The sequence below is a fragment of the Pan paniscus genome, chromosome 16, assembly GCF_029289425.2.
Source record: "Pan paniscus chromosome 16, NHGRI_mPanPan1-v2.0_pri, whole genome shotgun sequence".
Classification (NCBI taxonomy): domain Eukaryota; kingdom Metazoa; phylum Chordata; class Mammalia; order Primates; family Hominidae; genus Pan; species Pan paniscus.
The window spans coordinates 69,800,791-69,815,198 of record NC_073265.2 but is presented as its reverse complement, the minus strand read 5'-3'; the positions used below and the strand labels follow the sequence as shown (position 1 = coordinate 69,815,198).

At 40.9% G+C, this 14,408-nt stretch overlaps 1 protein-coding gene across 7 annotated transcripts in view; it reads right to left on the bottom strand.

The window, feature by feature from the left end:
* ARNT2 (aryl hydrocarbon receptor nuclear translocator 2) overlaps positions 1-14,408 on the bottom strand; it is a 196,901-nt gene that overhangs the window by 44,003 nt on the left and 138,490 nt on the right. For all 7 annotated transcript variants that reach the window (XM_034939269.3, XM_034939270.3, XM_034939271.3 and 4 more), the window contains 3 exons: positions 6,058-6,134; positions 4,559-4,693; positions 2,195-2,269 (listed from right to left, as the gene is read on the bottom strand). In XM_034939269.3, coding sequence (XP_034795160.2) covers positions 2,195-2,269; positions 4,559-4,693; positions 6,058-6,134 — 287 coding nt within the window. The remainder of the gene's footprint in view (positions 1-2,194; positions 2,270-4,558; positions 4,694-6,057; positions 6,135-14,408) is intronic.

Below are 14,408 nucleotides of genomic sequence, written 5' to 3'. Positions count from 1 at the left end.
GAGGAGAGAAGGCAGCCAAGGGGAGATCCCTGGGGCATCATCCATCATGGCTTGTAGAAGAAGGCAGAAGAGGAGAAACCAGCAGAGGAGGCCAGAAGTGGGAAGAAAGCCAGGAGTGGCTGATGTTATGAAAGGAACGAGCAGAGTGTGCAGGGAGGAGTGGGGGTTAAGAGTTCTATCCACATACGTGGCATAAATTTGGAGTCCTGTGTCAATTTGTGCAAACATAGCAACGCCTTCAATAGGAAGGCTTGGCGGTCAGAGAGGCCCACTCTTAGATACTTGTAAGGCAGAATGTCAAGCACATGTTTTCTCAGAGGCATGACAAACTATTATTCCCTCTTGAAAAGTAACTCAAGGGCCTCTTTACTTGAATAGAACACTGCCCGCTCTATTCTTTCCTAGGGCTGAAGCAAGATGTGAGAGCCCTGTGGAGAGAGGAGGTGTGTTCTCTCTCTCACCTCAGCTGAACCTGGGCTCAGGAAGCTGCAACTCCTCCATGTGAATCCTGGTTCTCTCATTCATCACCTGTGTGGCGGGAAGGTGCTTTTAGGTCACCAAGCCTCACTACACTCACCTGTAACATGAAGATGATGATGCCTACCTCCTCCGACTACTGTGCAGATTTAATAGTGCATGGGACAAGGCTTCCCATATGTTTGGCACACAGTAGGTGCTCGGTACACAGCAGCTAACAGTCACGATGTGCATGACACTGTTACTCGGGTGGCCACCCTCTCGGGCTCCCAGGTCATCCTAAATCCCTCTCTCTCCTCACCATGTCTATCCAAAGCATCAGCACTCATCAAACAACTGTCTCCTCAAGTTGCCCCCTATTTCAAATTCCCACTGCTCCTGCCCATATTCTGGCCACATCACCTCTTACTTGGACAATTTTAAAGCCTCTTGTCTTTGTTTCCAGTTATTTCCTCCACCTGTCTCTTCTGCAAACCTGGGCTACTAAAGTGGTTTTTCAAAACACTGCTCTGCCTAAAATCCTCAAAGTCATCCTCGCTTACCTTTATTTGTATTTTATTTTTATTTATTTATTTATTTGAGACAGAGTCTTGCTCGTCGCCCAGGCTGGAGTGCAATGGCACGATCTTGGCTCACTGTAACCTCTGCCTCCCGGGTTCAAGCGATTCTCTTGCTTCAGCCTCCAGAGTAGCTGGGATTACAGGCGCCCGCCCCCACACCTGGCTAATTTTTGTATTTTTAGTAGAGACAGGGTTTCACCATGTTGGCCAGGCTGGTCTCGAACTCCTGACCTCATGATCTGCCCACCTTGGCCTCCCAAAGTGCTGGGATTACAGGCGTGAGGCACCACACCCGGTCTCTTAACTTTGTATTGATTGAGTGAGTGAGTGAGTGAGACAGAGTCTCACTCTGTCGCCCAGACTGAAGTGCAGTGGTGCAATCTTCACTCACTGCAACCTCTACCTCCCAGGTTCAAGCTATTCCCCTGCCTGAGCCTCCCAACTAGCTGGGTCTACAGGTGCGTGCCACCATGCCTGGCTAATTTTTGTATTTTTAGTAGAGGTTTTGCCACATTGGCCAGGCTGGTCTCGAACTCCTGGCCTCAAGTGAACTGCCCACCTTGGCCTCCCAAAGTGCTGGGATTACAGGCATGAGCCACCACACCTGGCCCTCACTTACCTTTAAATGACTGAGGAGAGAATCTATGTTCTTTAGCATGGGTTAAGAGGCCTTTCATAACTTGGCTGTACCAGGCTCATTTATCACCACTGCCCACCTCCTCCAAGTCAGCCAGTGTCACTCCAGCCACTAGGAACTGCTTAGGATTCTCCCTTTTGCATCTCTAGGGCTGCCCCTTCAGTCTAGAATGTTCACTCATTTATTCTATGCTCATCCTTTAAGACCCATCCCAGTTATTCTCTCCCCCGGAACAATTCCTGCCTCTTCCCCATGCAGTTAACCTCTCCAGCCTCTGTGCTCTGCAATGTTTTTCTTCATGACCCTTTAGAGTTCTCCTCCTATTACATAGTACGTATTTACTGATGTGTGTCTGTCTTCCCTACTAGACTGTGAGTGACTTCCTAGCAGGGGCCCTGAGTGAGGCCATAGGTAGGACCTTGCAGCCTGCCTGGCACATAGTAGGACTAATGTCCTGCAAGCCACATCCACAGGTGCCCAGACTATGCATCAGCTTTAAGTGGGCACTGGCAGTATGTACCTGCTGGAAGCTCTCACGCAGATGGCTTTGATCCTCAGGGTGGCAGAATTCCAAAATGTCCTTTCCCAGAAGATCCTAAATAAAAGAGACAAGCTTTAATAATCCCAGATCCATTTGTAATTATTTGTATACTCACTGTGATACAACAGTGTTCATTTCCATCTCCTTTAACTCATTTCCTTTAGCCTGTCCCACCCCAGATTTTTTGAAAAAGTGAGTGCAAAATTTCCCTGGGAGCCGTCAGAGAACTTGCTTCTTGGTATTCACTCTAAGTTCTTCTGGCATGCTCAATATCCATTTCTAATTTTGCTAAGGCACTACATCAGTAGCTTCAGAATGCAATTTTATTTTTGTTTGTCTTGGAGAGGCAAACTGCAATAAACATACTTTAATAACATAAAAAGAAAGCAAAATGATAGCCTGAGGACAGATGTGTTGCTTATGAAAACTGGAATTGTTTAAATGTGGAAATTGTAGCTCTCCTGTGGCTGAAAAAATGAGGTTATCATAAAATAACTGTACTTGTTAAAAGCCTGTTTACTATCTATTTATCATCATTAGTCTATGCTACATTCAAAGGACATAGCATTAGCCCAAAACAAAAGTGTGTTTCACAATGAAACTGATCAGAATAAGATAAACTGTTAACGGATAACTTCAAAAGTGTTGTAGTAAAGTGGTCCAGTTAAAAGTGTATTTTTTAAAATTTATTTTGTTTTTTATTTTTTGAGATGGAGTTTCACTCTTGTCCCCCAGGCTGGAGTGCAATGGCGCGATCTCAGCTCACTGCAACCTCCGCCTCCTGGGTTCAAGCAATTCTCCTGCCTCAGCCTCCTGAGTAGCTGGGATTACAAGCACCCGCCACCACGCCCAGCTAATTTTTGTATTTTCAGTAGAGACAGGGTTTCACCATGTTGGTCAGGCTGGTCTCTAACTCCTGACCTCAAGTGATCCACCTGCCTTGGCCCCCCAAAGTGCTAGAATTACAGGCATGAGCCACCACGCCTGGCCAGGAAGTGTCTTAAACAGCAAAAGATTTAAACTAACTCATAGATCGCAATCCAAATCAGCAAATGGTCTAAGTGAATGCTGACACTGGCAATGGAGGGGAAGTCCTATCTGTGTGCCAAGGAGCAACTGGATGCCCCTGGGAGGTGCCACTAGATAAATGGGTCTGGCTGCCATCAGAGGTTGGGGTGAATTTGGAAACAAATCAATTTCTCCCTTTATTTCATCCAAGAATCTCAAGGTTTATATGAATCTAGAGATGCAGAATTATATGCAGAGTCCTAATAGTTCTGGTTTGAACTGCTTCTAGTCCTAAAATACACGTCATTAAAATACTCATATCTACATATCCCAAACTTAGTTCCTCAGAATAAATATTTTTTCTCTTATAAAAAAGCTTTTTATTTTTAAATAAATTTAAATCTACAGAAAAGTTGATAGTATAATAAACTGCTATATATCCTTTATGTATATTCAATAATTATCAATATGTTATCACATTTGTATTTTTTTCTTCATATATGTGTATATATTCATACATATGCATGTATATACTTAATATACTTAATTTCTTACTGAACCATTTGAAATTGAGTTGTGGACATCATGGTACTTCTCAAAGTATTTTAGCATGTATCTCATAAAAATGAGATTATCTTACAAAACGACAATGTGCCATCATGTGCTATACTAAACCTAAGAAAATCAATAATTATTCAATGACATCACCCAATATTCTGTACATTATTAACATTTCAATTGTCTCCTAAATGTCTTTTCTATCAATATGTCTTGAGGCCCAGGACACAATTAAGGCCCTTATGTGGCATATTATTATTTTATCTCTTTGGTCTATTTTAATCTAGGACAACTGCTCCTGCCTTTTTGTTTCTTATGACATTGACTTTTCAAAAAAGAGTCTAGAACACAGACCTAAAGACGTGCCACCTATACAAAAAAAGGTTTCCAAATGCACTTGAGAAACAAGAGGTTAGGCAAAATTAGGTAGGCATCTTTACCAGGCTTTGCAGGGTCTTCCACATTAATGAGCTTTATAATGAATATTAATAAGAGATCCCCTATTAATAGAACATCTTAACTCCAGTTTGTGAAAAATCAACTAGAGAAACATAACAGTGAGGGCAAAGAAGAAAGAGTCCATGTTAAGTGGCACAAGTGTTTACAACGTCTTTTCTTGCCTTGGAAGGATATCTATCGTTCTATCTAGGCAGGGTATATGGGTCTTTATGATGTTTCTCCACATGGCCATTGTGTTGTATCTCAAATGAAGTAAGAATGTTTTAAAAACAATTAAATCTCTAGTCAATTGCCATGAGCTCAAAACTATCTACTCACCTGGGGTTGGTAGCCAATCACACTGATACATCTTGGATCCACAAACGTGATGATTCCATCGGAGTTATGCCGGGATAAGAACTCTGTGGGCACCGACATCCCATTCATGTCCATGCATACAGGAGAGCTGGTCACCTGGGATGGGGAAAATCCACAGTTGAGGTGGTGTTGACAGAGACGAGATGGAGATGGTGACAGAGATGAGAAGAATAATCCATGTGCATTTCACTTCAAAGATCCTTCCATGTCATTTAGTACAATGACCCTAAAGTGTTCAAATATCTATCCCTGGTCACATCTTTAACTGTAACAGTTGGCCACTTTCTTTACATTTCTGAACTTCAGTTGCCTTATCAACCAATGGGAATAATAAAACCTATAATCTCACAGGGCGTTTGTGAGCCTTAAAAGGGATATTGCATGTTAAACCTTGGCATTTGCTCAAGTTGGTGCTCAATAAATGTTAATCCCCTTCTCTTCCCCCACCTTCCCTTTACTAAGGATGGCAAACGAGCCTAAGGAACTAGTTAAAATACTTGGAGCATATATATTTGTGAACTGAATTTACCCAAATATTCTTTCTTCACCCATGTGCAAGCAATACCCATACATGGATGAAATTACCTATTCATTTGTCTGAAAATGGTCAGAACTAGGAAATCAGGGATTAGTGTATCTGAACAAGGTCTAGTATGTCTCTCCTCTTCAGCATGGGGAAGACCCTCAATGTCCTAGGGAGAATGAACAGTCCAGTTGAATGAGTGGTTACTGTGTGTGCCAGACATTGAGCAAATTTAACTTTCACACAATAAAAGACACGTTCCCTGGCCTTGAGGAGCTTGCGGGGATGAGCATGCACTCAACTTACTACCTGCAACAGACAGTGAAAGAAGAGTAACTGAGGGTAGAGCTCAGTGCTATGAGAGTAGGGAGGAGAGAAGGATCGATTTAGACTAAGATCAGGGAGACATTTTAGTTGGGTCTTGAAAGATGAGCAGATAAGGAGGATAAGGAACATTGAAAGGAGAAGAAGGAGAACAAGGAAAAACCAGGCAGAAGAAACAGCCTGTGAACACCCGTAGAGGTGGGGGTTTATGGAAAGGGGAATGGTGCTGTGTGGGAATAAGATGTGAGAGAGGAAGAAGGCAAGGAGATAAGGTTGTAATGATGAGCTTGGACTTTATCCCATAGACTCTGGGGAAACAGTCAAGGGGGTTAAGCAGGGATGTGATGTGAGCAGAACGCAAGTTTGTGGCAACCAGCACAAGCATGGGGGATGAACTGATGCAACCCCTCAATTCAGTAAGAACTCTGCTTACAGCTCACAGTCCCCTTCTCTTCTAGATTTGGCCTCAGCCTTGTCCCACAGAGTGAGACACGAAACCCAACAAATACCAAGAACACAGGTGATCAGAATAGGCAGCCAAACCGACAGTCTTCTGCACTTTGTGGCAATAAGCCTTCATTTAAGATTAAAAAGGCTACGAATTTTTTCTTACCTGGAGTCTCCCAATTGCCACGAGGCAATATTTACTGCCTTGTCCCACATCAGCGTCTTCTTCAGGTATGGTCATTCCTGAAATGGGAAATACCTGTGTCATCAACAATATGCCCAAGGTGAATGGGAAAGAAGAAAAGTGTCCACGATTTTATTTAAGCAATCGAAAATACAGTGAGTGTTGGCCATGCAGGGCTGGGAAGCCAGCCAATGAATTAACCAGTTCCTCACTCAGTTCCTGCTTCTCTCTCTGCCTGATGTCTTTTGATAATTTTATGGTACATTATCATCTCCATCTGTGGATGATGCAGAGGAAATTAAGGAAGATGAAATGGAAATAGTTATTCTGTACATTTGTACAACTTGGACAAAACATTTATTTAGGATATTTCAGTAAGAAGCCAATATGGGTCTTTCAGCTTATGTAAATATCTCTCTTATCTGCTGACAAAGAATGAAACAAAGACCATCTGAGGCAAAAGAAACACAAGTAAAAACCACTGAAGCTGGTTACTAACTTGTCAGGCAAGGGAGCACAACCAGTGTTTCCCCTTGTAGGGGGAAGTCAGGGTTGTTTAAGGGCTAGAAAGGAGACACTGGTGATAGTTATGCTAAGCACTGAAAACTAGTGCTCCAGATAGAAAGGAACTGGTTAAAACAATCCTCACTGTTCACAGGGGTTAGAAAACAGTCTTCTGTTTGGTCCAATGTGGGTCTGGTATCTGGGGTCCCTCACAGTGCAAGGTTCTTAAACATCTGCAGCTGGTTAGAACTGTCGTAGTGAAAACAAGCATTCCTTTTTGATACCTCATAGGCAAGTGCTGTTAAGTAGAACATTTCCTTTTACACTGCATGACACTTAACGCAAATATTTCCACACTGGGTCAGACCAAGGGTTCACAGTGATAGAGTCACACAAGTACAGTGACAGCCCCTCACTCCAGACATTGATAAGAGCACGTTAAATATCACTATGGTTTTGTGAGCCGGAGAAATGTCACTCTCACTACACTACATTCTGTCTTCTTTCCATCCTTGTTCCATCCACCCTCTGTAGGTGACCAGTCTCTTTCATTTCTGGTTTATCCTTACTGCATTTCTTTTGCACAAATGTGCAGATACATGTGCACTTTCTCATGTCCTCTTCTTTCTTCTATGAAGAGCTGTTTACTGTAGACACTCTTGGGCTTTGCTTACTTCACTGAACAGTATGTCCTGGAATTCACTCCATATTCACTCATACAGCTCTTCCTCAATTCTTTTTTATAACTGCACACTGCTTCATCTTATTGATGTGCCATGATTTATTCAACCACTAAATACTGGACGTTTAGGTGTTTCCAATATTTTGCAATGAGAAACAATGCTGCAATGAATAACCTTGTGCATATGTGTTTTATTATCATCAGAAGTGCATTTTCGGAGTGGATCCCTAGAAGTGGGGTTGCTGGGTCAAAAGGTAAGAGCATATGTAGTTTTGTTTTGCCAAACTTTCCTCCAGAAGGGTTGCACCAATTTGCATTCCCACCAGGAATGTATAGGAGGTCTGCTTCCCCAGAGTCTTGGCCAACAGAATGTGCTGTCACATTATTTAATGTTTGTCAGTCTGACAGGTGAGAAGTGATTTCTTAGTGTTGTCCTAATTTGCATTTCTCTAATTATGAGTGAGTTTGAACATTACTTTGTATGTTCGAGGATCATTTTTTATATCTTGTTTTTTAGTGAATTGTCTGCTTCTGTCTCTTTCCCATTTTTCTATTTGGATCTTTGGCTGTCCATTTTTAAGAGTTCCCTGTATTTGGGATATTAAATCCTTGTGGTATATGTTATGAATATGTTCTTCCAGATGGTCCCCTGTCTTTTGACTTTGTGGTGATTTAAAAATTTCAAAAATTTTATGTGGTAAGATTTATCAACCTTTTTTTACCTCTGGAGTCTGAGTCATAGTTAGAAAGCTATTTCTTACACAAAGCTTAAGGAAAAATTCACTCTTGTTTTCCTCTGATACTTTTATGGTTTTATTTTTCACATTTAGATCCCTAATCCATTCAGAGTTATTCTTTTGGGAGTTTTGGGATATTAATCTAATTTTATCTTTCTCTAAATAGCTATCCAGTTGCCCCATCAACATTTTCTTAAATTGCAGTGATTTGAGATGCCAACTTTATCATATAATTTCCATACATGTTTGGGTCTAATTTTGGACTGTCTCTTCTATTGCACTGCCCAATTGTTTATTCAGGCACTAGTACCATACTATTTTAATTATAGAGGCTTTATTGTATGTTTTAATGTCTGGTAGGACTATTCGTTGTATTTTTTCTTGGCTATTCTTGAAGGTATGTTTTTCCACAGGAACTTTGATAGTACCAACTTATCTGACTCCGTAAAATAGCTTCATAATATTTTTATTAGGATTGCATTAAATTTGTAAATTAACTTCAGGAGAACTGACATCTCCTGAAGCTACAATGTTGAGTTATCCTCCCAAGAACAAAGGATGTTTTCTCATTTGTTTAAACCTACTTTTGTGTCTTTCAGGACTGTTTTCAAATTTTCCTCATTACAAATTTCCTTGTACTTTGTGTACTCATTAAAATTATTCCTAAGTATTTAATCCTCTTTTTACTATTGTAAATGTGGCTTTCTCTACCATTATAGCCTCTGTTTATTGTTTATGTATATGAAGGCTATTGATTTTCATATATTAACCTGAATTATTTGTTTCCGTTTTATCACTGATTCACTAGGCTTTTCCAGGTGTACTATTATATAATCTGAAAACAGAGATAGTTTTCCTTTTTCTTTGTGCATTCTTTTGCCTCTAATTTCTCTTATTTAGTTGTATGGGATAATATGTCTATTATAATTTTGAATAGTAGTAGAGATAGTGGGCATTATTGCCTGGTTTCTGATCTTAGTGGAAATGTCTCAGGGCTTTCTCCATTAAATATCACCTTTTGGACTAAGATATAACATGCACGCACACACATTTATCACATTAAGTAATTATCCCTCAATTATTGTTTAGCATTTTTGCAAATCTCTCTAATGCCTTGGTTAATAATGGACAGCTGGATTCTAGTATCTGCTCTGCACTCAATCTGCTACAATATGTTGTTTTAGTTGAGGCATATGAAGAAAATATGGCCTCACACAGATATGGAAAAGGGAGAAAAAGGGGAAGCTTTTTCAGAATACTGAGTATATTCTCCTTTGGTATTTTTCCAAATCTTGACAAGTGGTAGTTTCTTAAAGGCTAATTGTAATATAAAATCCAAAACTATATGAATGAATTTTTCATACTGTCATATTGTAATATTCAATACAATATTAAAATAGGCTAGTTTGTCTAACACTTTGGATAGATCTTTTACCCATCACATAATTTTACATACTATGTATTGGTCATTTGGAAAATACTAGTTCACCATATTATACAGACCTTCTAAATGTTGACACATTGCATTATACAACATTAAAAAAAAATCGCACTTGTTAATACCACCATGTATCTCATCAGAAACATCTCTAGATACTGGTCAAAATTATGGTGACAGATACAAGCTTTCCAAAACTCAAATTTTTATTAGAAAACCTGAATTTTACCACTGACAACAAATACTGTCAATTGTTTTCCTTGAAGTGACAAGTTCAATTTTTTTTGAGAAAATATCTGCTAAATACATAAGTTGTAATAACCACCATTTGTTTGCTAGTCATTCTTTCAAGCAAAAACTATGTTCCATGGAAAAAACACCTAGTTCAGCTCACAGCCCAAAGGAAGCATACATGTTTTCCCCTGACACAATCCCTGTGCTTTGGTATGCTGCAGAAGTTGCTTTATGCAAGTTTTCCATTTGGGGCTTAATACAACTCATAATTTTTACTGCCTCATCAGGGACATTCTTAAGTGAAGCTGGCATTTAAACATTTTTAAATTATTTTTTAATTGCAAGTGTGTAGTGATAAAGAATACAATGACCACCAGGACAGCTTGGTATCACTGCTTTGATTCACGCTAAGGCCCAGCAAGTTTACCCACCAATGCTTTTTACACCATCAGCGCAAATGTTGACACACAGAAAGCAGCAAATAACATCTCAGTGTTATTATGAGAATAGTTTTAACTTTGTGTGCCCTTGAAGACGTTTCAGGGACTCCCAGGGTCCATGGACCGCACCTTGAGAACTGTTGCTGCTCTATGCATTGCCATTCCCCAGAGTTTTATACCTCATCTTGTCTCTTTTTATATCATTTTTCCATTGCCTCTATTTCTTTCTTTCCGTTTATTGTTTTGTTTTGTTTGGTTTTTTTTGGTTTTTTTTTTTTTTTTTTTGAGACGGAGTTTCACTCTGTCGCCCAGGCTGGAGTGCAACGGCATGATCTCGGCTCACTGGAACTTCCACCTCCCGAGTTCAAGTGATTCTCCTGCCTCAGCCTCCTGAGTAGCTGGGATTACAGGCGCCTGCCACCGCGCATGGCTAATTTTTGTATTTTTAGTAGAGACGGGGTTTCACCATCTTGGCCAGGCTGGTCTTGAACTCCTGGCCTCATGATCCACCTGCCTCAGCCTCCCAAGGTGCTGGGATTATAGGCATGAGCCACCGCGCCCAGCCATTGCCTCTATTTCTAATCATACATTTATGAGACCCAAGACTATGTCTCTAGTCGAGATGTTCCTTTGCAGTTCCAGATCTTGCCTTCACTTACCTACTGAAAATGTCTATCTCAGTCTCACAGGTCTTTCAAAATCGTGCCCAAATCTCTCTACCAAAACATCCTCCTCTTTCTGCTCTCCATGGAAAAGACCACTAGTGACATACATCATTTACATTCTCTCCTTCCATGCTAAGGAACCTCGATTTATTCAGAGTGGCAATGTGCCTGCTCCATTAGAGTTAGAGGTGTTCAACTGACATGGCTCTGGCCTATCAGACGGATGCAGAAGTCATGAGCATGGCTTTTGGGAACACTCCTTTCCATATGGAACACAGATATGACCGGGGAGTACTAGCAGCCATCTCGAAAGGCAGGAAAGCCAGGGTCACACAATAAGGATTGTGGAGTGAAAGCTGAGAGAATGAGTCCTTGGTTACATCACAGAATCATTGTACTAACTCTAGACTGTCTACCTTTGGATATAAAATAGATTTATTTAAGGCCCTGATATTTGGGATTTTCTGTTATACGCAGCAAAACTCAATCACTTACTGGTATACATTCTAATCTCTATTAGAAGCAGCACTACCAGCAGTAACATCTGTCACTTAATTAGACTGACCAGCAGCCAAACCTATGGCTTACTTGAAAGAAATCCTCCTTTATGAGAGATCATGGTGGAAGATGGTATACTAGCTTCCACTCTGGAAGTCAAAGAAGCTAGATTTTACCTCCCTGCATCCTTCCGGGGTGAAGGGATGGTTCAAATTCATCAGCAGAACAAAGCACAGTGTCCTGAGCAGGCTGCTGCTACTAACAGATATTCCCTGGGCTTCATGCTTCTTTAACCCATGGAAGCTGCCTAGGTTTCTGTTCATTTTCCAAAGCTGGCCCCCTTTGAATGATGGGACTCATTAACATTTATCTAAGAATTCTCTTTTTGCTAATGACATCTAGAGTTGTCTTCTGTTATGTATTAGTGACTGCATATCTCAGGTTAGAAATCTTAGCATCATCCTGCACTATTCCTTCCTCTCACCAGTTACATATCAATGGACACCAAACCTGTCTGCTTCAACTTCTGTTAGCTCTCCAATCATCTCCTCTCTACCCTGTCATCTATATCACTCCTAGAAGTTGGCCACACCATTCCTCTGCAGGAAATAAACATAAATCAAAAGTCTTCATTCCAGCACACATGGCTTTTCATGACATTTACCATGTACCTACAGTTCCTCCAAATACCAAATACCAGTCAGGACTCACATGAACAGCACACATGTGCCTTTAAGGATGTCCAGTTTCTTGCCCCTCAGGAATTTAAAGAGCCCTGCCCTTTTTCAAGAGGACCAGGTGATTCTAGAATGATGAGTTGGGCTGGGCAGCAGCACACTCAGCTGACTAAAGAGCTAGCTCTGAAAGCACAGAACTAACTTACAGTAGGAGCACCAAAGCAATAAGGAAGAAGGTGTTCTCTTGCTCAGTAGATGGACAAGGGTTACTGCCCCAAGGTCTGAGATGAAGGAAGATAGGATTCCACATGGCAATGGAGTTTCAGGGTAGGAGGTGTCCTTAGAAGACTCTGAGCCCAACACCCTCATGAGACTTCAATCCCATGTCCATCTATTGCTGCTTGAACTCCTCCAGTGGTGGGGTGGTCACTATAGCCCCAGACAACTCAGTCTATCTATCTCCTTGAAGATTTCGCCTGCTGGTCCTGGACTTGCCCTTAGAGTCATACATTCTTCTGCTGTGTAGCCCTTTAGACAAGTGAAGAATATGATTGAGTTTCTGAGTCTTTTCCGTTCTGGGACAAACATCCTTCCATCGTTTAAACTGTTCCTCCTACAAAAATAGTTTGCCTCTCTATATTCTTGTCACATTTCTGAATATGTTTCTGATTGCCTCTATTTCCCTAAAAGGTGCCCACAATACTTTAGGTGTGATCATTACAGAGGCCTTTCACATCCTCTGGTCTGTAAGCCTGGCTTACTGATAGTAAATGAAGTGCATTCAGGAAGCAAGGTGTGAGTTATGCTGACAGTTCCCCATAACCAGAGCAACTTTTATTTAGTCATTGCTTTTTAAATCACAATGGAGTTATGCTTCCAGCCAAGATGAAATAACAGATCAGATTTACCTTCTTGTCAGAAACAAACACACACAAACAAAAGAAAAAAACAAAACAAATGCAAGAAATGATGGTTTAGAAGACACTAGGTATCAGGCAATGAACAAGAGCAATCCCTGAGAAATGGGTAACAAATAAGACAAGCCTGGTGACTGCCCCTAGCTCACAGCCTTAAGAGAGTTTTCAAGCCAGCAACTTAAATTTCACAATGTCTAGCATCAAATAAAAAATTACCAGGCATGAAACAAAGCTGGAAAATACAACCCATAATGAAGGAAAACAGACCAAGCTGCCAAAACATGACGCAGAACTGACACAGATTTTAGAATTAGCAAACAAACACATTAACACAGTTATTATAACTGTATACTAACAGTTAAGTAGAGCTGTGGAAGAAGCAAAAAGACCCAAAGCAAACTTCTGGAGATGAAAGCTACAATGTCTGACATTTTAAAAATGTACTAGATGGGGCTGGGTGTGATGGCTCACACCTGTAATCCCAGCACTTTGGGAGGCTGAAGTGGGCAGATCACTTGAGGTCAGGAGTTTGAGACCAGCCTGACCAACATGGTGAAACCCCGTTTCTACTAAAAATACAAAAATTAGCCGGGCATGGTGGCACGTGCCTGTAATCCCAGCTACTCAGGAGGCTGAGGCAGGAGAATCACTTGAACCCGGGAGGCGGAGATTGCAGTGAGCCGAGATCAGGCCAATGTACAACAAAGCGAGACTCTGCTCAAAAATAAAATAAAATAATAAAAAATTAAAATGTACTAGATGGTATTAATTGCATATTAGACAAGGTAGATTAGTAAACTTGACATAACAATAGAAACAATCCAAAATGAAAGATAGAAAGTAATAAAAATGTTCTTTTTCAATAAAATGAGTATCAGTGATCTCATTGGAAAACTTCAAGTGGCCTAATACACTTAAAAGTCTGTGAAGGAGGAGGGAAGGAACATGGAAAAACATTTGAAGAAATAATGGCTGACAATTTTCCAAATTTGATACAAAGTATAAATCTTTGATAGCAAGTATATCCCATCATGACACGGGATACTGTCAGCTTGAAATGAGAATGAGCTCATACAGAAGTGCCCACTGTAGCTGTGGCTGAAATCAGAGTTGGGCCACATGGATATGAAAGTGGAAGTGGACACCACAAGGACCTGTTAGAGTGATCTAATCTCTCTGACCCTCTGTTACCTTATACATAAAATGGGTATCAGAACGCTCACCTTATGGGATGCTAGAAAGATGTGTGTGGAGCACCCCACCTGAGGCCTGAATGTCAGCTTCCTTCTCATTTACCTGACCTGCTTCCCCAGTTGCTGGTAAACATATGTTTGTGGGCAAAGAAGGCAAGAGGCATATACGCACTTTTCTTTTCTTTTCTTTTTTTTTTTTTTTTTTGACCGGGTCTGGCTCTGTTACCCAGGCTGGAGTGCAGTGGCGCGATCTTGGTTCACTGCAGTCTTGACCTCCCAGGCTCAAGCCATCCTTCCATGTCTGCCTCCTGAGTAGCTGGGACCACAGGCAGGTGCCACTACACTGGC